We start from the raw sequence: 27251 nt of genomic DNA, 5'->3' as shown, positions 1-27251 counted from the left end.
TATATATATATATATATATATATATTCAAGAAGCCTAGTAGTAACAACGTCTCTGTGTAGTCAACAACTGTCAAATAAAGAAAGTACACATCAATTATATTTTAACAATTATTATTCTCAGTTTTCACATTTAACTGGATGGATTATAAATAATACATAGAAATACATAAATAAATGTTTTTCTCTCATTTCAAGTGAAATAACGGCTCCATCTAAAAATAAAATACACAAAAGAGAACTTTTGAAAAACTTCCATATTTAGAAGAAAGTGCTTGATTTTAGAAAAATTAATGAAAATGAAAGTGTGTGGCTGGAGTTAACTTTCTTCTTCCCTTTTGTTGAGTCCATTTCACATCATAACGGTCTCAGTCAACTTTATAATAAACAATCTCTACCCATCGTAACATCTTGCCCCCCCGTTCAGATTGGAGTGGGTATGTTTGCTCTAAAGATTTATGTTTGGTCTGGTAGTGGCGTTTCACATTGGCGCATTTAATAATGGCCACGGTCTCTGAAGATATGAGACAGAGTGCTTTTGTCGTGCCAGCAGGAAGAATGAACAAATAAGAGTCATTCTTTGTTAAAAGCTCTGTTTTCGCGGTCCACTTTTCTCTTTTTAGAACACGCCATGTGAAATTGCTTCTCCGACTCAATTACTTCTCCCACTGCTCTCTCTCTCTCTCTCTCTCTCTCTCTCTCTCTCTCTCTCTCTCTCTCTCTCTCTCTCTCTCTCTCCCCTGTCTGTGTAAATTTCACCCGACTCACGATGCATTTTGGAATACACACTGGGTCCCATCCCAAGTCTCTTATTTGTCATTTCCTCGCTTGAACCGGAAGTTGTTCTGCTCCGCCATATTGACGGCCGTCCCAAAGCTCTTATTGCTGCTCTGAGGAGCGAGGACGCACCAGAACAGCCGTCCAGGAAGTGTTTTAACGGCCGACACGCCCCCTCATTGTTCATCAGTTATCTGATTGGACGCTGCAGCTGACTGAACTGATCAGATTGTTCTCAACATCACTGGAGTTTAACACAGATCGTAGATTAAACTCAAGCTTTATATTTGATTAGTTTTCTGATTCACCGTCTGGTTTAAATATGTGTTCATTGTAGACTGAACAACAAAAGGACCACAAACAACTTTCTTCATTTATTAGAAAGATTTGTCTTTCCATGATCTGATATTTTCCTCAATAACTTTTATGATGAATACAATTAAAGTCAGAGAGAGCTGGATAGGCGAAACACTTTTTACATCATTTATCATTGTTTCATTCCGTCACGCGAGTGTCGGGTTTGATGAGTTATGTCATTTCAGTTTAACCTGAAACATTGAGCCTAATAAATTAATGTCAGTATTCAAGAGAAACCATAATCGTATTCAGGGCTAATTAATAATGACGTCACAATCCAAATTTCAAGACGTACAGACGCAAATCATAAATAAGACGAACGCATTGCGTCGGTAGAAATCGATCCTGCGCTTATAAACAGAACACAGTTTGTTTAACAGGCTACAGAGAGAACACAGCTTTACTCTGGCAGTGATGATTACTGTGTCTTTATTAGTTACTATTATTAAGTACAGTGATTATGTGTACAGTCACAAACTTCTCAAAAGTCTCTCCAGCTGTGATCCGAGCCGCCGTCATCAGAAACAGACGTTGCTTCACGCGACGCAACTGAGGAAAGGACGTCTCATGTCTCTAAAAACATATTTCCTCGTTTCCTCTCTCCTCGCATGGTTTCCTTGCGTCTCTCCTTGCATCCCTGGTGGGAGGGACTAAGACGCAAGTGAGGGAAACGGGGATGCAATTAAGAGACTTGGGATGTACCCATATTCGGTTGGCTGAGTAGCGCCACGTGAGATGATTTAACGCATGCAATTGGTCGGTGTGTTTCCTGGACTGCTGGACAAGTGCCGTAAAGGCTAGAAAAGCTGCGCAGGTTAAAATAGAAGCGCTTCGCCAAAAATGTATAATTCTCAATTATCCATCCATTATACGTCCGGGTCCAGTTAGGACAGCATCTGGGTCCGGATCCGGACCGAGGTCCGCCTATTAGTGACCCCCGATCTATTGGATAGGATACAACGTATGCAGCTTTACTCGACCATAGAGAACACAGGGTTCTGAGATTATTGTATACTGTTACTGGTACACACCTACTATTAATAATTTTAACATTAGAGTTTATTGAAGTTGTCGTTCCTCTATATTTCTTGTGGCTTGTTGATGCCGAATTAACTACACTGATTTGTTTTGAATTCAAGTTGACCATATCATTTCCAGCAATCATTTCCAGCAATGGTCACTTGTATGCAGACTTAATAAGAGGCTGTCAGTGGGCCTCAATAAGTGACTGACCCTCTCTATTGTGTGGTTTTCAATGTACTACACATTTGTGCGCATTTCTTAATGGTGGTCCAGCATTACTATTCTTTCACTGACCTGCCTGTCAAGCCGGGCTGTGTGAATAACACAGGAGGAGGCGAGACGATGAGGAGGAGGAGTTGGGTGTTTGATGAAAGCCCAGACTCCCTTTCTTTAAGTGACTGGCTATTGATCAGGATGGCGATGGTGCTAGCACTCTATTAAATCATATGCAGTGCATCTCTGGGCTGTGGCATTATTGAGCTATTGACACGATTGTGAGTTTAACAACCCTTTGGCACAGGGATTATAGAGCCTGTATCCACAGTGGCTGATGTACTGTACTGCTGATATTATTTACATATATATATATATTAGTGCTGGGCAACGATTACAACCTAACATCAGCATTAACAAATATGATTTATAATTAGTACTGTACATATGTGCAATACCGTACGTGCAATCAATAATCGGAACGTTTTTAAAACCAGTACTTGTATAACTCTAAACACGTTCAGTTTTCCGAATTAAATTCCAGGTTTGTTGTTAATAACTCAGTATAAGTCTATTAGTACAGGAAAGTTTCCTAATTATTCTTGTAATTTACATAAAATCTGTCACCTTCTATAAAATCAGCTGGTTTTAAGTGTGAATTTTGTTTAGACTTAGAGCAATTAGTGTGGTAGACGTCAACATCTTCCCACACAGAAGTACCTGTGACCTGTGTTCAGTTCATCTGCTGTGCAGCCTGAATCGTTTCGCTGTTAGCATTGTTACCGAGGTCATCTGCTGTTGACTGACTCGGTAGCCACCGGGTGACGCTGACGCTGTCCTACTGACCCTAACGCATACTCCATACATAGACGCTCTAATGCACGCACTGTTGCATACGTTTTGTTTTTCATACTTTGTACATTTTATATTGTTAGTATATATTTTTTAAACACATGGGAATGTTTTTCCCACATTTTTTTCTTGTCTTCTACGGTGATGCTACCAGGGATAAAGACTGTAGAGTGAAAAGCAAGAAGACAACAAGCAAAATATCCAAACGGAGCTTTCATAATCTCTAGAAAATGTGAATAAATATATGTATTATTTTTTTTTAATCCATTTACCGTGCTAGTAGTGAGATTCTCACAATGTCATGAGATCATGCTAGAATCGCGGGATCGCATCACACCACGATCCATCTTATCAGGCTTCAAGTAACGCCTTTTTGACCGGGAAGCCAGTGCACCGTCTAATCAGCGCCCTGTGAGGAGCTGCTGAAGTGGTGAGCTTAGATGCTGCAATATTATCAGTTATATAAGAACTGGAGAATATTTCTTCATTGAGAGAAGATGAAGAACCGTGCCGAAGGCTTTTCTTGATGGTACCAATGTTTTTTTTCCCCAGCTGACTACGGCAAGAGTTTGATTGACATATGGCTCATCCAAGCATCTGCCAAGCATTTTTAAAAGAGCCTGCCCTTTTCCAAACGGTTCCCAGTGACGGCTTCTCAGATGGTTCTGTGTAACACACCATCTGGCGGGTCAGGTTAGGAAAGAGTCAAAATTAGAAAGGAAAATAATAGACCTGCTGCAGGCTCTACTCGCGTCTTTACGTCATTGTTCCATCACTCCATCTCTATGGATCTCTGGTGTCAAGGTTTTTTTTTTTTTTTTTTTTCGTGTCTGGCTGGCAATCCACCTTAGAAGCCTCATCTGACATTATTAATGTTGTATGATGAAGATGTCTTTGGTGTTTGACAGCTGCCTCTGCCTTTGACAGGCTGTAATTAACCCCACTTAGCAATCTGTCTGGTGTTCTCCTTTTTTCTATCTTTCTCTCACTTTCTTCTCACCCCTTCCCCTCCCACAGCAAGCACTGAAGGAAAACCTGAGGCGGAGGGAGACGGAGGAGAAACAGAGGAGAGCGCGGGCGGCAAAGGAGAAGGCTGAGCGTGAAAAGCAGGAGAGACAGCAGAAGAAGAGGAGGTTGCTGGAAGTCAACGCAGGTAGAGAGACCTGTTCAGTCCGTCTGTGCGCTCAATCAATCTGGGTGAAAATCAAATGGTGCGAGGAATCATTCCAAGACAATGACTCTCATTTAGCGAGGAAACATAAGTCCCATTTGAATGGATTAGAGGAGACACCTATTATCTCACAATTCAGTAATAAATTGACAGTTGTGTGATATTGAAAGAGAACATAAAAAAAAGCTTCTTTTTTTTTTTTTTAAATATGTATCTCGGTCTATGTCAGAATTTCCGTCTTGACTTGTATTAGTTCTGACCGACTCAAATGCAGTTTCCCAGTGATGAACAGCATAGAATGTTAAACCAGACATGCTCTGCTCACTCTGGGTCGTGTGATTGTGTCATATTAAGGCAACCTTCACACTGTGTTGCTTTCCCTTGATTTGTGGACACACATGGTTCTTGACGTGCAGCCATTTCGACATCGGAATTTAAAGGGTGATATTATTATTATTATTATTGATTGGTCATTGATCCAAGTATAGATGTTCACCTCTTGCTTGAGAGGTCACAGGACACAGCTGGCCAAGGACAGCAGCAGTCGTCAGGATTTTAGGGCTGCAATGTGTCATCACAAGACACTTGACTAGGATAGATGATTGTTTAAGTGGCCTTTAACCCGAGGTCAGTTGGTTGAAGGACAGCCTCTGTAACCACAATCCACCCAGTGAGTTACTCTTCTTGAGTGAGCAGAGCTTTATGACACAGTCCAATACGGGAGATGGGTGAAGTCCACGATCACAATTGCTGTTCATACGCTCACATTAAGGTTTAACTTAGGTGTTCAGCTGCTAGGTTGTCATAAAAATGCAGCCAAATGCTGCGTGGAGAATCATTCGCCTAAAGACAGAAATCTGCTGGCTTCTACGAATAGTTAGGCTTAACAACTGTACCCTAATTATCCCCCCCTCCTGATCCATTGAGTTTATAAATATGCTTGTCACAATTTGTGCAGGAGAGCAATAACATACCAAGTTAGGACATTTTAAGAAGGTACTAAGAAATAATAGGTCTCAGAAATGTTTTCAAGCCAAGTTCTGACCAGAATTAGCCACGTTTGGGGAAAAAAAAGAAAAAGAAATGTGTTGACCGCAATGTGAAGTCATCCATCGAGATGCTGTGGTGTCCAATCGGACACATTCAAGCGCACCTTCCTGGTATATTACCTTCTAATGGACAACGTGTTTCTGCCGTTTACCCCGTAATTGTTGCAACAAAAGGTCAAGCGATTGTCACCGGGATGACTTGACACAGTTGTGAAGACCCGTCCGTCACTCAAACGTGACTTCCTGGGTACCATGTCACGTCTCACTGGTAGCGATGCAGCCCCATGCGTTGTTTTAGCACACGTTCCATCCAACACAGCTCACTCTATTACTGCATGTTCATGTTTATCACCTGTTCCTGAGAAGAAGCTTCCTGGCTTTCTGATCAATATGTTTATTGCTGATAAGAGTATGTTGGGTTGTGAACAGACATCTGCTTTTGCTTTGAAAATTTGGTATTTAGTTATCAAAAATATGTAGTAAGTCTCCTTTTGATGTTTCTCTGCGCTGGATCAATCGTTTACTGATTACATCCTGTATTGATGTCGACTTTGCCTATTTTTCAGCGAGCTGGTTTGTGCTTTTGCACTTGGTGTTCGTTACGCATGCTTGTATAATGTCAGTAGACATTTAGGGAGTATATGTATAAAAAAAAAAGAAGTTATTTTCAAACCCTTCCCATTGCTGTGGCCCTCAGGTGTGATGTAGCTCGAGTGATAACTTTATTTACCAAGCAGGTTCAGACATAGCAATAAAAAAAAAGTCAATGTTTACCTTATGCCAGAGCGTCTGGTTCCAACTGCAGGTTGTTTTTTAGTTTGTTCCCCTTCCCCTTTGGAGCACCGCTGATGCCATAAACTTGTTCAACAGTGCAGCCTCCAGACCCATGTTCCAATGCCAAAGCCAAGGCTGGCATAGCAGTTGAGCTTGGCATTCCCAGCCCTGCACCACCATCTACAGCTACCATGACTATGCCAGCCACCATAGAACTTCTGGAGACGCTAGGGTGCAGAGCAGAGAACCAAAGTGTCGCTGTGAGCGTACTAACAAGCCAAAACCAATCCCTCTCTTGGCTGAAACAGAATACAAACCTCTCCATTTTCCGTTCGCTCTCGTCTGGACGTCCCTCAATTGCCACCGTTTGCCACAGAACGCCTGAAGTTTTACGGTGCTGGGCTCCTCCAAATGAAGGGTCATGTCCATTTGAAATTTAATGAACAGGAATCTGGTGAAGGGGTTATGTTCTGTTGGTTGATCCAGCAGTGTGTGCTGAGTCTCAGCCTCTGTCATGCTGTGGTTATCTGAAAATACCAGCAACAGGGTAGAAGCCAAAAAAAAAGAAAAAGCCTCTCCCGGTAGGCCGGTGTTGTGTGGGTTGTGTTTATAATAGGAAGGCTTGGTAATGTGAACGGATCAATGTGAACGGTCTGCGGATGTGTTTGAGACTTGGCTCTGTGTCTGCAGTTATTGGCAGATACCATAGCCGGAGAAAGTGCTTCTTCTACCTGTATCAATAATTCATGTTTAAAACGTCACATTTCAAATATACGACAAAATATCCAAGCTGTAGTCATTTTGTTTTGTTCACTTTCAATCCGCTCTTTTTTTTGCTTTTTAATATTTTTCTATAATATGCTGTGTGAGGGAGAGGGAGTGACGTGCATCGCCTTTTAATATACGTTCACCCCATGGTCTGCTATCATTTATGCAGTATTTGCATGTAACATCGGCACAAAAGCCTCTCCCCAGCATGAAGCATGTTGGTGGCAGCATCACGCTGTGGCAGAGGCGTCTCAGCAGACGGCCGCTGAAAGGCTTGTAAAGGTGTGAAGGTAGAGGGTGAAAAAGAAACATGCCGGACTCTTTAAGAGAACTGTGACTTTAATTTCCAGCAAAACTGGTTTAAAAACCAACTATGGCAAAGCCCCGGAGTGGCCGAATCAGAATCCTGACAGCAATTAAATCAAGAATTTAGATACCATGAAACTAAACGGAGAAGGAAGAATGGGAATAATTGCAGATGACAATACACAGCAGTAATTGCTGCCTCTTAAAATATTGGATTAAAGCGGATGAATATAAAGACTTTGGGTTTCATATTTGCACTTCATTTATATCAGTTTGTTTTCAACTTGGCAGTAAAATCATTTTATTCATCATTGTCAAAGAACAAAATGTTTGTTTCAGTGTCCTGAACCTCTCGTATGTTCACTTTGGTACTCGCTTAGATTGACAGCTTGGACTTGCTCGTGTGTCGAGTTGTTTCACCGCAAACTTTTTTTTTAATTCAGAAAAAGAAGTTGGGGAAATAAGAAAATCATGAGAATAAACTTCAGCCCAATTTTGTCAGAAAGGCTTATACAAATATGCCTGGAGCTTGAAATGTATTTAGATACGCTCAAATTTAGATGAAGCTAAAGGCAAACTCAGTGACATCCTCAAGAAGTGATGTTTCTGGCAATGTACGACGCACACGCACACACACACACACACACACACACACACACACACACACACACACACACACACACACACACACACACACACACACACACACGAACTGTTGGGATGAAATTAATATGTGATAGAGATTTGGTATTGTGCTGCCAACCCAGGACAGGATTTACTCACTCTCTCTCGCTCTCTCTGTCTCACACTCTCTCACCCTGTCTGTCTCTCAGCCTATTTATTAACTAAAGAGCTTTCTCTTTGTTTGTCAGGCGGGATTGTCCTCAATGGAGATTTTCTGTGTAATCATCTGATTATCCATCAATTCCCTAAAAAGCCCCAGAGAGGCTGCACGTCCACATTATGCTGAAGGGCACAGCAATGAGAGACGGGGGGGGGGGGGAGGAAGGGGGAGGGCTTTTCCTGGAGGAAATGATCAAAATGGATTTGAGCTTCTTTACTCGCTACAGGTATCTGCATTTAGTTTGGTTTCGGCTTCGCCTGCTTATGTATTCCCGCAATGTGAGCTACTCCCAGTTTGCTTCTCATTTGCCTCGGCCTCACTTACCTGCCACACAAACTGGGCACCTCCAGACACAATAATATGCAGCCTGGCTTCGCCGCCTGCACTGTGTGTTCTGGCAGCCTGAGAGAGCGAGAGCATCAGCTTGCATACATTTGCATAGGGCCCTATGGAGATTGAAATTCAGATTGAATAGGTTTTTTCTCCCCCCCTCTCTCTCCCTTCCCTCCTTCTCTAGCTGTGCCTGGCTTGTGTATGACAAATCTGTTGCATTAACTCCCAGGGTAGGCCGGGAGCGGGAATGTTTGTGGAGCGACAAATTACACATCAGAGCTTTATTTAACATTCCCTACATGGCTACAAGCGATGAACTATTAAGACGTCAAATAGAAGAACAGCGAGAGATGCAGCCCTGCATGCAAAGATGCTAAGAGCGTAGACGGGGCAGAAGAAACAGAGGGAGATGGAGAAAGCAAAACATTTGTATACTGTATCTTCTCTTGAGATAGTTCTTGTACCATGACTTGGTACTATAGTGGCGCTCACTTAGTTGGTTTACATGTGATGCTGTTCTATTGCTCATACCTTTTTAGTGTTATCATCAACTCACAGCTTTGGTTGGGATTGTATCGGTGTCTTTTTTTTTTTTTTTTTTTTTAAACCCACTGCACAGTGGGTCCACTGTGTTGCTGTGAGCAACAAGGCTAACGATTCGCTGAGTGTGGGACAGCTGCGTTCCATGAGGTGTGACGGTGTGAACTTGGAGGAATCAAAAACATGTCTGCTCTGGTCTGTATGGTGTGAAAGGTATAAATAAAAGTCTGTTGAACCCAACTGTGTTGTAGCATGTTCCCGGAGGGCCACCGTGCTGCACAGGGTGTGGAAGAAGCACGCCGTCACCACTAGTTGGTGGTGCAGAGCGGGTGCAGTTTCTCTTGTGTGAGGGGGTTTGATGTAATTTGCTCTGCTGTATTTTTGTGTCTGGAGCCGGACCTGCTTGTGTCCTCTTACCTAAGAAAAGAAATCACTTTTTTTTGTTGTTGTTGTTTTTGGGGATGCACAAAAAACACCTCTTGCCTTATTCATCCGTCATGGTGTCCTGATCTTTCTTGGACTGACTCAAATTACAGTTCTTTTCTCCTCTCATTTTCCCAACATTATTCTGATTCCTATCTGAAATCCATTTTATCCAGACTTTGTACTAACATAACATCTGTGCAACAGAGCATACAAGCTACAAACGGTAACATTTCAACAGATTGCTGACATGCTCTTGTTCAAACATTTCCAGCTTGTGACATCTCTACACGATGTCACATCATCATCATCATCATCATCATCATACTGTAGAATGCACAGATATTGGGATTTTCACAGACTGACTGACTTATTCATTTTTAGGGTCCTGAAGCTGTAAAACTATAGAAATATAATAGATTTTTTTTTTTGTGAAACTATACACTACATACCACAAAGAAAAAAGCAAACCTTCGGGAAAAGTTGAAAATCAAACAACTCTGTTCTTTTCTTTTTCTTGATGATATAGAAACCCTTGTGTGAGTCCTGACCCCGGGGTGGGGAGCAGTTCTAAAGGGTCTATGATAATTCTATGGGGTATATCTATGAATTCATGGATTTATCACAGCTGATTAGGTCATGTTGTGCCACTGCGGACGCATGAAGACTTCTACTTGCAGCAAACATGATTCGAATTCTGAATATATAAATATTTTTTTCTGTCCTTCAGTTGCGAGGATGACCAGCAGTAACCTATCACAATATGTATTAGCTAGTTATGATGCGCGGTTGTCATTTATACATCTCTATTCATCATCCAGTGAATGGTTTGGCTACTTGCCGCTCAAATTGTCAGTGAAGTAGAACACAGAGTATTCAATAGAGAGAGAGAGAGAGGGGGGAGGGATGGGGGGGGCTGACCGGCCTTATTGCACCATTTGTCTTCTAAGTGTCCGCGGGTACGAGGTGGTCGGCCTGCATTCGTTGTACTCAGGCATGTCATTTTCTCTCGTAAGCTTCTCCATCGCAGCCCAATTGACCCTATTTCTCGCCTTGCTCCGGCCCACCTCTGCTACACGCCGCCACGACCGGCCCATTGTCCTGATGATAAGTGCGGCACGCTGTTGAGTAAAGTGGCGGGAAGCATCGGTCCGGGTCTGAATAGAGCGTAGACATCGACAGACACACACACACACACACACACTCGCAAGGCTGCATGTACAATGGAAAACCTCACTCTGAGCAGACTCTGATTAGATAGATGGCTGAAGTTTCACCACAGACGGGAGGATAACTACAGCCTCTTCCCAGAGGTGAAGGGTACTCTTTGTCTTGGTTCTTCTCACAGAGTTTATTCTTTTTGTTTTGTTGCAGAGTAAACACCTTTCTGCTTTTTTTTCTTTTTAGTTGATCTCCCCCCCAACGAAGAGGGCAGTCAAGCTACACACCTCACATTAGAGCTCATTTGGCTCACTTCCTGCTGTCTGTCACTACTAAATAGCTTACTGTAGAGTCGTAATGACAAAGATGTGAAGACAAGGTAGACACTCTAACTGTTCTTTAAATAGACATCAGTAAGGCCTGGACTGGTTTGTGAGAGTGTCTTCATGTTTTTTTTTTTGTTGTTTTTTTTCAAGTTAAAGCAAAAAGCCTCTGTGCACATTGCACGCCTGTCACGGGAGCTCTGAACCCAGATGCAGCGGAATACAAATAGGCAGGCGAATTGTGCACATCAAAGCACCAATCAGCGGCTCTGCTGCCAAAGCCGGGATCCCACTCCTCACTGTCCCGTTCCTCTCACTAGTCTTTGTTCTCGTGCCACGTCCTCCTCAGCGCCACCTTCCACAAGCTGAACGACTGCTTCAAACCCATTTCACAGCGACTAGCCTGACTAATATCCCTCCGCCGTGTGTTCGTCCTCCATTACTATCCACGTGGCACGTCTGTGATCTCTCTCTAAGTTTGCGAGCATGTGGGCGTCAGTGTATAAATATGTTGTGATTTTTCCCAGAGTTCGGCTGTTCTGAAAGCACCTCTTGTCTACATTCTATAAAGTCGTTTCCCTGTCCCGGCCTGTCGGAGTTGCTCCTGATTGATGTGTAAAATTGGACTGTTTTTGCTCCTGTATATTCCTGAGGCGGGAGATCTGAGTGGGTTTCTTTTTCCTCGCCTCCCGAGGCACGCAAAGTGTTTCATGTACTTGTGGGTTGGAGTCAAACGGAGTACTACACGTGAAGACGCACACTGCAGGTTGCAATAGATTGATCTGCTCCTTTTTACGTGTTTCCTGTGTGCCATCCGCGTGTGTGTGTGTGTGTGTGTGTTTTTGTGTGTGTGTGTGTGTGTGTGTGTGTGTGTGTGTGTGTGTGTGTGTGTGTGTGTGTGTGTGTGTGTGTGTGTGTGTGTGTGTGTGTGTGTGTGTGTGTTGGAAGCGTAAAGCTTGCTGCCTGTGATGAATTGCCACAGCAGTGGAGACAAATTTGGACGTCGAGCAGCGTTGGTGTCGCGAAGAGATTCGCGCTGCCTCTCTGCTCTGTGTAATGATGAAGAACTGGGCACACATCAGCCAGGGGAAGAATGCAGCTGTTGCGAATGGGGGGGGGGGGGGGGGGAGCACAACAAATGCACACATACGCTTAGAAGCAGGCAGGCGAGGAAGTGGGCCACGATACATCCACCAAATGTGTGTGTGTGTTTGTAGTCACAGCTCCGTGTGGGGTTTGGGCACAACCACAGCCCACCGCCCCAGGGACCGTCTGCCCTCAATACAGGAGCTTCAGTGGGTTTGCTGCAAAGGGGCCGTGTACCGCGGAGCTGATTGACAGTTTTTGTAGGTCTGCAGAAATCCCACCGTGGTGCCGCGCGGTACCGTGCGCATGAAAGAAGATGAGAATTTCAGTTTGCAGGCCCCACGGTACGCGGTGACTGTGGTGTTTGTAGTTAACGGCTTGTGAAAGAGTCTCCGTTGGACAGAGATGAGGAGGAGAGCTTGTAGGCTTCTGACGGAGGCGACGAGCTTCAGAGGTTGATCGCTGCCTGCCATCCCAGTCCTCATTAATACCATTTGAAATAGACCAACGCTATCTGCGTCTGTTAATATTTAAAACTGATTATCACTAAAACATCTTCTCAAATGGGGGGGCTTTTGATTTCATTTTTATATTTTTCAAAGCAATTATTTATTTTGACACCTTCATGTCCTCATTAGGTTGTCAGCATACAGGGAATAGTGGACCAGCTTTTGCCCTCCACCAAAAGTACCCCCCCCCCCCCAAATTACATTAAATTAAATATAATTAAATATTCCCTTTCCTGGGCTACATGCACATTTTTTTGGCATGGTTAAGATGCCACTACAGATATAACCATCAATCTAAATATGATCTAAATTTCAATTAGCTTGGTGCAAATTAAAAATGAACAAATAGATAAAGGGCCCGTGGCCAAACCTTATTGCATAGATGTCTTCTATCATTCTCATAGTTGGTATTATTGTATTGGACGTTTCTTTCAGCTATCCCGCTGTGTACCCCCTCACCTCCCCCATTTTACTCCAATGTGTATTAATATTCCACCGGGAGCTGTCAGACGAAATGGAAGCAGTGACAACAACACAGCCAAGCTTAATCAGAGCAATGTCCTGCTTCCCTTCACTAAATCAGTGGTGGGACCCAGCAGTCACAGCTTGGCCTCTGTGGTAATGAAGTTTTTCTAGCACATAATACTCTAACAGATGTTATACATGCTTAATACAGCACAATGTGTTTGATTGCACGTGAGCATATGATATATCTCAATTGATACTTCAGGTTTACTAAATGTGGAGGCACAATTGTGATGATGAACAGTGGCCTCAGATTGCGTGTCACAGTGAAAGGACTGCCTGAAGTTGGCAGCAGCTTTTGTTCTGTAGAGCAGCACCAGACGTAACGCTCAGTTGGTGACAGCAAGCTGGAAATCCAGAGCAGAGCTCTTGATTTCGTTGCTGTAGGAAAGTCGGGGGCCTGGTTTCCCTTCGGAGGTTGCCAGATATTAACCGCACCAAGGGTGCACATGGTGTCAGCAAGTGTCGGAGATTTGCTGACATTGTATGTATGGTTCAAGTTTCATCTGCTTCTCTTTTGCAGGTGTTGGCTCAATTCATATATAGTTCCTTTGTTTCAGTTCAAACATAATACACAATAATAATAATACTATTAGAAAATTGGAAAAAGGCTAATATAAACTTGTTGAGTCTCTTGACTGTTTCAGTCAAACATTTGGCATATTGTCTTTTTTATTTCAAATGTGAATAATTTCAGTGTAATTATTTTATTTTTTTTAAATTAAATACAAAAAGTTTATTTGTGATTTAAATGGGGTTGAATATCCGAAAGAAGCGTAAGAACTGAAGACGATAAGATCAGACCATTATATGTCTTTCTTTTTTCTTGTAATTTTTTAAGTGTATAAAGAACACTAAACTAAACCACACAATCAGACTGAACTGAGCTTTTAATGTCAGTATATATATATATTTGTTCTCTTATAGATCTGGAGATCTTTGATTAAAGCCCTGTGTTTTTTGTGTTGTGTTTGTGTGACATACACTTGTTAACCTCTCAGTAGAACATGCAGCGCTCTACAACTGTAGTTAACAGGAGGCGGAGCACAGGTGATTACAGTGATTGGAATGTGATTTGTTTTTTTTCTACACCTGCCATTCCAGCTGAACCGTGTATGCTCTGATGAACGTCCTTTAGACCGAAAGCTCAAAATACAGTCTTCTCTGCATAGATTTAAGTGTGTGGATGTCTATTCTACCCGTGTGTCAGTGGTGGAAATGTAAGGTTTAGTGGCAAACAGCCCCTTACATGTGCATGGAGGTTGACAAAGACATCAAACGTTACACAGAGGCAACGTTGAAACACACACACACACACACACACACACACACACACACACACACACAAATTTGCATGACAACCGCAGCGTCACTTTTTATTGACAGGGTGTGTTCTCCCCTCAGCATATACACCTGCGATCCCTTTTCCTTCCCTTCCACTGGAGGCTGTTTGTTTTTTTTTTTATACTGCAAATCACTAGCCGGGTCCATCATTATGCCTCAGGTGTCAGGCCCGGGTTTTCTGCCGCACCAACACCGGGCGTGATTTAAATGCCATATCTTCAAAGCTTTTCCCTTCCTACAATATATCTGCAGTCTGCTGGTTTCCCCCGCTGCAACAAAGCAAGGACTTGATATTTTGTGTTGAGAGTATTGGACGGTAAAGATGTTGACGGGTGTGAGTGTTTCATTCCAGCTTGACAGGGCACCGTGCGTCCTTGTGCACGTGCCTCCTTTGCTGCAGTAGTTAACCCCGAATGCTTCCTCGTTGGCCATCTCTTTTTACACGTGCATTACCCCAAATAGCGCACGGAATAAGGAATGGTAATCTTTCGTTACGCATCGACGTTAATTATTATTATCAGATGGATGGTTTGTGTGTGTGTGTGTGTGTGCTGAGATGCAGCGTAGGAGATTGACAGACAGACAGTGTCAAACAAGCCAGGTAATTTACTTTAGTGGTAAATGGACTTTTCTAGTCTTCTGACCACTCGAAGCGCTTCAACACTACTGTGTCATTCACCCATTCACACACTGATGGCAGGGGCTGCCAGGCAAGGTGCCACCTGAACTCCAAAATAAACCGATTCAACGGAGGGCAAGGTTACTGATGATGAAGTGATGACTTTTTGGACAGACATTGATGGTGAACTGCAACATGACCGGCGTACAACAGCGAGGCAGCACTTGTATTTATTTATTTATCTCTCCTCTGTCTTCCAACACCCCCTCATTTTTTTTGTTCTTGGGTTTTTCAGAAAACGACGAGACAGGTGTGATGGATAGTTTGCTGGAAGCCCTGCAGTCGGGAGCTGCATTCAGAGACCGCAGGAAGAGAGCGCCAAGACCCAGAGGTGAGTCTCATATCCTTTATCTACACCTTTACTCAAACAAAGAGGCACACATAGAACCTGATACCCGTATTGTACTTGTGGGCAATGATTCCAGTCAGATATTCAAAAATCACAGTGAGTTTAGGTCCTAACCTGCCAACTGGATGCATATTTTTCTTCATGTTTTCAGAAGCTGAGTGAATTGAAGGCATCCTTGTGTTATCCTGCCTTGGCGCCACACATTCTCAGTCCCTTGCAAATGATTCTAGTTTGTTTGTTGTACACATACTTGCTAGCAGCACAATGCCAGAGAATCTTCAGCCTGACAACATTACTACCGCTGTCTGATGTTTGGAGCTCAGTGAATCAACACCCAGCTATTTATTTTCTGACAGTCTTAAATCCAAAATGCTCTTGAATCCAAGTCTGGTTCTGTACATGTTTTGAACAGACGGTCCATTAGACTTTAGGGGGCAATTGACAGAGTTGCCCTTAACCACAGTATTTTCTGTTAATGGCTTTCTCTTCACAGCCGTTCTTCAGCTTGCGAATGCCTCCTCGTGATCTTTTTGATCCCTCTTAGTACGGTAAGATATGTTGCCATTAAATGTCCCCTGCCCTCCACAGATAACCAGCAGAAGACCATCAGCCCCAGCTCCTTCCGCCAGGTTCTCAGGCCTGTTAACCATGGTAAAGCAAATCATTAAACGCCCACAAAGCTAAAGCCTCAAGCATGCTCAGCTCTGTCTTTTATCTGCTCTCGGAAGGCCGTCATAAACAACTCTTGCATGTGTTGCAGCTTCGCCTCTACAGTTCACATGTCCTGCTTTTGTGTGTGTGTGTGTGTGTGTGTGTGTGTGTGTGTGTGTGTGTGTGTGTGTGTGTCCAGTGACCATTTCAGTTGTCCTTTTTTTCCCATTTTTATTTGACGTAGTGTGCCTCTGAAAGTGTGAAAGGCCTTTCTTCTGATGCAGTTTGAGGCAGTGCGTTGTGCAGACTGTGAGAGAAGCACGGTTGAAATTCTTTGAAAGCAGTGTGTGGGCTGCTCTCAGTTTGATAAGGTTCTTAAATTGTTCAGTAACTGCAGCACTTTAAGTTCAGCTCTTTGCTTCTGAAAGCAAATATATCCCATTTTTAAAACTTTATATATATATATATATATATATATAGGAAGCTACAGATGTCTATTCACAACAGTATATAGTCCTATAAGTGCATAAGTGTCCTTGAGTATAAATTAGTATCTTGAGTTTCTCACCTCTGACCTATGTACCGCAGATTTCTTTTTTTTTTTTTTGTATCTGCACCAAGATCAAACATACGTACAGACTGCGAATTAGATGCAAGCCACTTGTCGCTTTGAGCGTTCAGTGTTATCATTTAGAAACTCCGTGTTCATAATTTTAAATATACAGGGCAATATGTGTCTAACTGCATGACTTCCTGAGAGTGAAGAATGGATGGGATACTAATTATACCGAATCAAATTTGCCCCGTGTCATTCATGGCTGTGGACAGATATTGTGCTTTGGCTGTTGCAAACAAACGGCAGCTTTCTTCGCTTGTCAAAAGGTTTACTACAATCATCACCGAGGCACTTAAAAAATTACGCCGTAACCCTATTACTACTTATTACGTGTAATTGGAATCCCAGTGGGCCGGGTACAGGCACGCATGAATAAAATTATTCACGCTCCGTCCACCCACAACATTGATGGCAATGATAAAGGGCCCTGCGCTGTTGTTCTGCTACGACTTATCTGAAATTAGATTGGAAGGGGACGAGGGGGAGGGAGATGTACAGGGTGGGAGGAAAGAGACAGATAGAGGTGGCTGTAACGTAAGAAATGGAGAGAAATGGTGTGAGGAGGTATGAAAGAGAATGAATCTGAGGAATAATGTGAGGGCATTGGACTCAGAGGGTGTGTGACTGTGTTCAAGAAAGAGACAGTCTGTCCATATAAGGGATGCTATTTTAACGGGGGATTATTGTAAAAAAAACAACAGAAGTTAGAGTTCATGCTGCTCAGTGTCCGTGTTGTGCAAATGACCCCATGGTGAGCTGTCCAGGTAGGGTTGTTGGGCCAGCCGCCCCCTGCTGGCAGCTTCAGACATGGCCTTGTTGACTAATAAAGCTCAAGGCTTCGAGCCTGTCACTGCGGGCGTCGTACTCGCTGCCAGCCTCCCAGAGCAAACACAGCTAATTACTTTTCTCTGCCCAGCCCCAGCACCAGCTCAGCCCTCTCAGTGCCCATTCATCTTAATTTCCCCCTCTCTGCCATCTGCCTCCTAAATAACACTCCTCCTCATTTCCCTACCATCCCATATCCCGGCTGTCTCCCTCTATACTCTCATGGCCTGACAATGGCCCTCCCCAAACGTAATTGCCCGTTATTGGTATGGAGTCTCTCAGCTTCTCCCGCCGCACCCCTTCTCTCCCATCTCCTTCTCTCCTATGGAGATCCGGGCCCTAATTACCCTGGGTTTAGTCGCTGGAGTGAGCGAAGCCCACAGGATGCTCCCCGTTTAGTTCGGAGGTGACGAAGTTCAGTTGGCGGCACGAGAGCGAAAAACAGCTGCTTTTCACTTTCACGCAAACACTCAAACACCTCCTTTCCTCACAGTTTTAAATACCCTTCAATAATTGATCTCAAGGGTGTTGCTACGCTCCAGTGGAGCCGCAAAGAGAATTAAAACGGAAACATCTGTGCCAGAAGATACTGTTATTTGTGGCGACGGGGAGAGATTGGAATGGTCGGTCCGGACATGCGTGGCGCCATTTAAGCTCTCGCACCAAGGGACACCCAAGTGCACCGGGGTTTTCCTGCAGTGGTGTGGTTGTTGTCCGCAGAAACAAATCAGATGGCCGATAGATTGCGCTCCCCATCACATGGAGTAGTTCAATTATGTCCGGAGTGCTTCGCAGTTCGACGAGTGTGATTGCCACACGCTGGAGAATCGCATTGAAAGTATTACTCCACTGTTTGCTGCAGAACCAGGGGCGAGCGTCGTCCCCCCTCCCTTATTTATTTTCCTTCCCGCTCTCTTGCCGCTGTACTCTTCGGTTTACTGTAGGTAATAAATGATAAATGCGAGGGTCCTGGCCCGGGTTCCCAGCATTTGTCCCCCACTTCCTCCGTCTCTCATCTCCTCTCCTCCCTTACCTCTAAATTGGCTCAGCACACTTCAACATGAGCCAGCAGCTACGGTGTTTAGCTCGCTCTGCAGTCTCTCTCACACACACACACACACACACACACACACACGTAGACATAGAAATACACAGACACACCCGCAGACTTCAGGGGATCGAGGTAAGCAGGCTTTGCGGCGGCTGTGGCCTGGGTTAGGATAAGGCTGCAGGGCTCTGGGGCTCCTCGACACTCTAAATTGGATTGCGCTCCACAGAATGATGGATCGATGGTGGTTAGCCACACAGGTGTAAGAGACTTGAATCTGCAAATTGAATCTATAAGGCAGCCGTGGCTTTTTTAACTTTGTCCTTCTGAAAACATCTCTCCGGGCACCGTCTGGTCATTTCAGTCTTCTAAGCAAGCGCCTCATCACATGTTGAGGGGAATCACATAACTACATTTGTTTCTTTTCTTTTTTTAATGGTTGTGTTTGACAGAGAGCGAGAGTGAGTAACACGGCACAAGCCAGATTTTGTGTGTGTGTGTGTGTGTGTGTGTGTGTGTGTGTGTGTGTGTGTGTGTGTGTGTGTGTGTGTGTGTGTGTGTGTGTGTGTGTGTGTGTGTGTGTGTGTGTGTGTGTGTGCGTGCGTGCGTGCGTGCGTGTGTGTGTGCACTCTGAGGCCTTTCTCGTGGAGTGATGATCCATTATGTGTGGGGAGGAACAAGGTCTATGAGGGAGTAAATGTCTCTGTCTTTAGGAGCAATTACTTCAGAATGTCTTTAGTGAAACCCGACCTAACAATTATCATGTGTGATAAAGCTCTGAACTAGAGCTTGAAATTGATATAAAGGTCACTTCACAAAGTCGGTGAACCGGTTTACTCCTCCGTCTCCTTACTTGCACTTGAAAGCATTAAGGTTTTGACCATAACGGCAAGCATCCGGTTATTGGAGATGTTGCTCGCTATGCGTTTGCCAAGGCAACTAACTTCATGACCTGTTTCTGCTGATTACACGTTTAATGTTGGATCTTTGGTTCATACGGGCAGCTATTCAGTTCTGGTTTGAGTATATATGCGTGGATGCTAGTAGGAGTTGACTAATAGGCTTAATTTGACACTCAACCCACGATCGCTTTCAGAAGTTGTGCTGCACACAATCATTTGGACGAAACTGGGGAGAGTGTGAAGTTGAAATGAAAGTAAAAGGAAGTTTGTTGCCTCCTATCTCTGTGTGCTCACACGTGAGACGTTTTGTGAAAAACTGGCTCTGAGAGTCGGTCACTCTTGCTTCCTGGGGCTGGGGATAGTCGAGTGGAATCTGCTGTTAGACGCGTGCCTTTTTTTTTGATTGGGCCTCTTATAGACTGTGATATGTGGATTCCACTGCAGGCAACTGCGTCCTGCAGATTGCGTGTGTGCTTTCCCATTCCTCTTTCCCATTTCTGCCTGTTCGTGTCAATGTCAATTATGGGAGAAAGCCTGCCATCCTCCCAAAGTTCGCTCAGTCGACTCTTTACTTTTTGACTTTGTTTTGTCTCTCCGCTTTATCTCTCCCCCTCGCCTTGCTGCTTTCCCCCAGACATGACATAAGCAAAAAAAAAAAAAAAAAAAAAGATGGGGTTATTAAATCATTTCAGTGAACCCAAGACAGACGGGAGAGCACAGACGCTCTTCCTCCCAAGATCTATTTGAATTGATGCTTCACGTCGTTGTTTCAAAAAAACGTAACTGTAGAAGTTGCTGATTTATCTGCATTTGGTCACGATATATCATCCGCACATCACGTACGTCGGCTGCGTTTTTCATTAAAGTGACACATTATTGCCAAAGAGCTTCTGTTCCCGAACACCGAGCGCTCACTCTCCCACTTTCGCACGCACTCGCTCATGCATACATGCATCGAAATTGTCGGCTTAAACCCTGTGTTTTAACGGCGTGCGGGTCGAAGGTCAAAGGCCATTCCTGGGTCGGGGGGGGGGGGGCATTAGCTGAGTGGAAGACTTGGACAGGTGTACTGCTCTCCCTGTATTCATGTCCACAATCATCTGGCCACTCGGAGGCACGGCGTCTCTCTTAGCGCCACACTTGATCGGAGGTTTAGATGATTAACGGCTCTTGTAGACAAAGGCGTGTCCAGATGGGAAAGTCTACCTTGACCTGCCTTTGTCTGTCTGTCTGTCTGTCTGTCTGAAGTGCTGCACTCGGTCTCTGTGTGTGTGTGTGTGTGTGTGTGTGTGTGTGTGTGTGTGTGTGTGTGTGTGTGTGTGTGTGCGTGCGTGCATGTTTGAGCCTGTGCGCACATGCATTGAACAGATGGAACAAGAGGTCACCTTACCAGAGAGGCTAGGGTAATTAGGTCCAACATGTGTCGTGAGACTTAGTAAGTGAGGGCTGTAGAGAACACTAAAGGAAAGATATATTTTTTTCTACCTTTTTTATTGAAGATTTGCTGAGAACAATGTTCTCTTTTCATTGAATGCCATGCTGCACTCTTTCACAGTGACACTCAGTCGCGCATTGCAAACTGCCCAGTACAAAACCGTCAAGATCTGTTGACCACTTAGCAGCTTTTCTCAAGTAGTTGCCGAGTCATCGTCTCAGATCTTTCTTCTACTGGTCTGGCGATTGAACCAGCGACTCTTCTCACCTTTTTAGCCTGGAAGCAGCGCCAAGTACCCACCATGTGCCCTGTGTGTAATACAGGCAGTAATTAGCATGAAATATGTTTCTATAGATTGCAGTTTATCACTCACTATGTGATCGTGATGCTGTTTGCTTGTTCTGTTGCCTTGGAGGCGCGGATGTAGATAATGAAAAACGTCTTTTAATGGCTCCCACTCGCGCCGTTACGGAAGTCCTGCCTCCTGATTCCGAGGCCTTCTTCCACCGAAACGTGTTAAAGCGTGATGCACATCCGTATCAAGTTGTGTCAAAACTGCTAATGACTGTGTTAGCGGATGCTAAGAGGGCAAGCTTAACACACCTCTAGCAAATATAGCCTTGTTCGTAAAATCGTACTAATCTCTGTTATCCGAGCCCAGTCCAAAGTGTAAGAAGATGAGAAAGTGAAATGGTGTGCCGAATATATATTCACTCGACTGGTTGGGGAGGTCAGCGTGATGGATGAGAGCAGCATGCACAAACATATACACACACACACACACACACACACACACACACACACAGCCACCCGAGCTCGGCTGTGCCCACTCAGTCCTAATAGAAAACATATGATAACGAACACCTCTGCACTCTGCTCAATGTCGCTCCGCCGTACAGCCCACGTTTCCAGCCAAGTCCTAAGCCGATCAGGCTCCTCCGATATCCACTTTTAGCTGGATTATGAGGAAGCCGGGCTGTAATAAAGGCTGTGGATCGTGAAATGGAAACTGGTGTTCAGCATGTTGAGCCAAGGACCCTAATCAGCCCATTCACACCAGCTCAGGCCCCAAACAGTAAGTGAAGCCGCTAATGTGGGATTGCTATTCAGCCGGCGTCTGAGATCCTCCTCGTCTTTTCTTTCCACGTGCGTACTGTCTCGCCTTCTGCCTGCCTCAATACGCACCTTATGTGCAGGGAGCAGAGGCAGAAAAGCCAGTGGGTAAAAAAAGAAAAAAGTCTGAAGATTCATCAGGGGTTTAGTCTCGATACAAACCTCTTTTTTTTACATCAAGTATTTAAGTATAATGTGTCATTGTTTTCTCCCCCCGTCTCGCCCGCTCTCTGTCTTTGTCTCTCCCTCCTTCCAGCCCCCCTTTTCTCATGGAGCGGTTTACGTACATCGATTGAGACTAGGCTCTTACACAGTACTCTAGTTAATAATGCAGTGAGAAATGAAGTCATTCTCACCATGGCTTTGTGCTAATTAAATTTTACAGCAGCCTTATCACCCAGCCACACACATTCCTGGTCCTCCCACATTTACCAACGCCAGCAGCCATATCACGTAGCCGTCAGGGAGAGAAAGAGCTTGGGAGATGATTATATGAACTTTTGTTGTTGCGGGAGGGAAAATGAGTGCCATTTCCCCTTTTTGTATCTATGCCATCTGCAAAGGGAGGCGCTTGAGTTCCGTCTCTGTGGTAACACCTTTGGTAAAAGAGCTTTACAGGTGCTTTAGCGTCTCACAGTTGTGCTTCCATTTTCCCGAAGCATTTGTTTTCCTTTTTTATTTGTTTGTCTTTTTCAGTAGGCCGTCTGTCTGGCGTTGTGCTTCAGGCTAACATTAGCGACTGGTCACACTGTGGGCCTTTGGCAGAAAGAGACACATCTTCCGTTAGCGTGTGTCGCTATGGTTGCCCACTAAGCCGCCTCGACTCGGGAGGCAGAGCGGAGACTTTAAGTGGGAGTGATGAAAGGGGATGATCTGTGCTTTAAAATTCCACTCACCTTCCTGCAATAACCAATCTGTAAATAGCCCCATATCCAGGTATCATTCTCTAGTGCACCGCACTCGTACAGAACGAGGAGCAAACGCCAAGGCTCCTGTTGTTGATTATTCCCAGGGCCGCTTTAGTCTGCGGTGATAAAAATGATCGCATTCTTCCAAACTGCCTCTGTCTCTCTCTCTCTGGCTGTCATGTCTGCCGCCACTCCCACCTGCTATGTGTCTCGCCGCTGATCCAGAAGCTCTGAGTGCAGCGAAAGAAATTTCCACGCTGACAGAGCGGGAAGGCCAGCCCTCAGGCTGCAGGATCCGTTTGATGCTGGATCCCCCTTAGAGAGTGAGACTCAGGCTTTGCTGATCTGCTATTATACAGTACCGCCCTCTCATGCCCATACACTCACTTATTCGCATATTTGACTGTATACAGCCACATGCTTTCACTTCAGCACGTACACACACACACACACACGCACACACACACACACACGCACACGCACGCACGCACACACACACACACACGCACACGCACGCACACGCACGCACGCACGCGCGTCCCCTTGTAGACACTCGCTCAGCCTTGAGTCACATGGCCATGGTTTGTGTCTCTGGCCTCTGGGCTTAAGAGCTTCATTAGCCTGGCACTAGCTTTGATTAGCATCCTCGGGGGTACAAATTAGCAAACAAACTCAAGTGATCTTGTGGAAAAAAGAGAAGAAAAAGAAAATCTCACTCTGGGACTTTCTGCAGATCACTTCACAAGCACGTGATTAGCCCTGCCATCCAGGAGAGGGTAGTTTTACCTTGAATCAAGTCTTTTTATTGAGGATATTTTCCAAACGAGCAAGAGAAAAACTTTAGCATTGGTAGTTAGCGGCACTGCATTGACTGAATGTGTGTATTTATTTTGTTTGTGCTTGTTAACATGTGTGTCACATCACCGTAGCATGTGCTGCTCGGTGTGAATGGGTTCATTCGGGGCGCTAATGTGTGGAGATGTGCAATGTCCCAGACTGTTTTTCATTCAGGTGAAAATTCCTTGAGCTGCTGCCTGCTCTGTAATAACCATACTTGACATTTCCCTCTCCTCCAGCCTGTGGAGACTAGCAGATGCTTTCCATTCCAGTTGAACCCATTAAGGCCTTCTCTTCTCTGCTGCGTCCACTAGCCTGTCCTTTGGCAGGGCCCTCCTGAATGTCAAAACTCACTGTTTAGCATCACAATAAAGCAGCTACTGGGTAGAGCAGTGAAGGCACGGAAATGGCTGCTGGCTGGCAAAGGGCACCGACAAAAAGATTATTTTAGAAAGCTTGCCATTGCTCATGCAGCGCTGTATAATGAGGCTATTTTTTTTTTTTTGTCAGCCTCTGTGTTTCCTGTTTCTTGAAACATCAAGTTAAACTCTGCAGATCTGCATCACTGGTCAGAGTGTTGACTTTCCTTTGATCTCCAACAAAACAAATGGAAAAGGCAGGCGTCGGATTTTCTGAAGCGGCGTTTTTTTTTACTCTTTTTTTTCTTCGTATTTGATCAACTCTTGTGTCGTACTGTCGACTTCCATGTTGGATGGCTGACCCCGAGGTTGTGAAGTTGTCTCTCTGTAAATTCGGCAGAGCTTATTCTTCTTTTAACTGTTAGAATAAGATCTGACGTGTTGTAACGCTTGCTAGAAAGAGACGCTCCACAGGGCGTTTCGGACAAAAGATGCCGAATTTCAGTCGTAGAAAAAGCCCTCGACCCAAAGTGGAGTGGCATAGGTTGACGAGTTGAGAATGAGATCTTAAATTAGCTTTCAACTTGCTGCACATCGACAAATATAAGCAAATTACAGCTCACACATATTTTTTTTTGTTCATTTGGTCTGATCAGAACTTTGCTGTGCCTGTTGTTGGAAGCAAGACTTGCACGGTCCAGTTCCTCTTCAAATCAATACTGTGATTCCAAAGCTTCCTTGTCAATAATGTCTGGCTCCAAGCTTCACAGGACTTCGTCTTTTCACAAATGATTTCCAGCCGCTGTTACTAATGGAGTCAAATTTGTTTGGGACAATGGAAACATATTTTGTAAACAAGCCATATTAATTATCCTTAATTAATAAATTGCATTAGAGCCCAGTGGGGGTGGGGTTAGAATTTGTAACAAATTCAACAGAAAATTTTGATTGACAGAATATAATGAATAATTTAGGGGATTTAAACAATAGTCTTTGGAAAACTAAATGATAGAATAATTGATCACTTTAAATCTTAATGCAACTTTTGATTAAATGAGAAATATAATAAGCAGGCCCAGTAGACCCTGATTATAGTTTTTGGTTGCCAGGCCGAGGCGTCTATGGCTAGTCTTGATTTGTGTACAGACCTGATTATTTTTCTAAACGCGGAGGTAATTAGCCTGGCTGGTTTGAATGGTAATTACAATGTCAGACAAAGAGGAGAGAGGATGTCTAAATGTATTTCACTGATAGTTCTGCGTTTGTACACACACACACACACACACACACACACACACACACACACACACACACTCGTGTATACATGCAGGTTCTATTCAGCGCGCAGTAACATCTCCAGCCAAACACATTTATATACAACGTTTGTTTTGATACAACGTATCTCACATTTGCAAGCTGAAATAATAGAAAATTGGTTATTTGCTTCTCCAGTATAAAAATGGTCTGATACTGGCAGAAAACACAGAGTGGGCTGAGCGGGGGATGTTGGGCTGTCGCTGGCTGAATTGGCGTTATTGTTTTGTGTACCTCATTACTCTCACTTTGAGTTCCGTTCACAATGCCGTTCCTGCCGTTGTTCCACACAGAGACGGGAGCCTCTAAATGCTGCCAGTCATTAAAGTCGTTTAATTTTCTTCAAAAGCACAATAAAGACATCATGGATACCTGGCCGGTTTCCCACTTAAATATTGCCTCATGTCATTTGCTCATTTTGAATATGTCCTTTGGTTTGGATGATAAGTGAATGCATTAGATACAGTCCGCTGTTCTTCTAAAGCAAAACCAATCAATTATTTACACAGCATGGCTAGAGACCGTAATGGACAAAAGTCTGGGACACTTTTTAAATTCAATTTTCAAGCTCTATCGCTCCAACAAAGACGTTTCCCTGTAGGTGCTAAGAAGGGGTGACTGTTGAGACTCACCCTCTTGTAATGACAGTGACACATGTAGAAGAAATAAGACATTCAGCGAAAAATGTAGCTGCCGTGCGACGAGAGGTTTAGTGTAGAAGTATTCCAAAACTTCCAAAATAAAGGGAGAGTCGATCAGGACAAAGTGTACTTCCGATGCCTGCGTAATATTTCAATCTCACCTGTAGCATTTGTCAAATCGTGTGTCTTTGAAAGTCAAAAACACTTGTACATGCTACAGAATTTATAAATGTAACATTTTTTGTGTGGTATTTAACACTTACTGTGAATAGTCTCCCCATGGAAGCACAAAGAGGCACATTTAGCACGTTCAAGTGTTTAAGTACAATACCTGCAGCAAGTACTCTGGGTTGCTGATTTGAGCAGTTGAACACTTGACACCAATTCAGCTGGATTTACATGCGTGTGACTGTGTGCTGTGGTCCTGCTATGGATTTATTGATTTTATACTGCCTTGCAATTATTAAAAGCCATGTTATTATGTCTACATTATACTTTTTAGAGCAAGGACAAGCAGTGGAAAGATTGTTTTTTTTTGTAACGCTAACATAATCTAGTGTTACTGAATAGAATATAACTGAGCCTTTGTGTTTCCACTATCAACAATCTCTGGCATATTGGAGAAACTACCGGCAATCCGAGCTGACCGGTTCTGCTTCGTGACAGCGTGGCCCTGAAGTGTGCAGCATTTATCGGGCAGTCGGCTCTATAGCACAGCGATGCCGGATACCAATACAGGCTCCGTTTGTATGACAGAATTCTTGTGTTGAAATTTAGCTTTACTGCTTTACACCAACCTTAAAACGTTTTAAGAATCAATAAATTCAAGGTTACAGTTGCACTTTTAATTAAAAAGAGCCCCCCCCCCCCCCCCCCCCCCCCCCGCCTCTGTGTTTTTATTATCTGTAAAGTGGAGGAGGACAGAGCAGGAGGCTCTTACATGAGGCCCACGGGAGTAAGCCGTGGCTTCCCAGCGCGGCGACTTAGACTAGACCTCGGTGGAAAGCTTTAAAGGAGATAGAAGTCTCTCTCCGTATTGTTCTCTTCTTGCTACATAGACAAAGTGTAAGGCTGTCCAGCCTGCGTGGGCTCAGACGTGTGAGAGGGTTAATGAACGAGGCTTATCCACCAAAGGAGGTTTTTAGAGGGAAGAGGCCGGCCGCCTGTAAATCATCCATCAGGCTCTCCAGCGAGCCGAG

At 44.2% G+C, this 27251-nt stretch overlaps 1 protein-coding gene across 1 annotated transcript in view; it reads left to right on the top strand.

Moving 5' to 3' along the window:
• The window catches only part of LOC137887360 (protein diaphanous homolog 3-like), a 145421-nt gene that overhangs the window by 84060 nt on the left and 34110 nt on the right, over positions 1-27251 (top strand). The window contains exons 24-26 of the mRNA XM_068730285.1: positions 4237-4372; positions 15290-15385; positions 15992-16054. Coding sequence (XP_068586386.1) covers positions 4237-4372; positions 15290-15385; positions 15992-16054 — 295 coding nt within the window. The remainder of the gene's footprint in view (positions 1-4236; positions 4373-15289; positions 15386-15991; positions 16055-27251) is intronic.

This window comes from Cebidichthys violaceus, unplaced genomic scaffold, assembly GCF_023349555.1.
Source record: "Cebidichthys violaceus isolate CVI_PGR_0920_01 unplaced genomic scaffold, fCebVio1.0.p SCAF_5, whole genome shotgun sequence".
Classification (NCBI taxonomy): domain Eukaryota; kingdom Metazoa; phylum Chordata; class Actinopteri; order Perciformes; family Stichaeidae; genus Cebidichthys; species Cebidichthys violaceus.
This window is presented reverse-complemented; position numbering and strand designations above follow the sequence as displayed.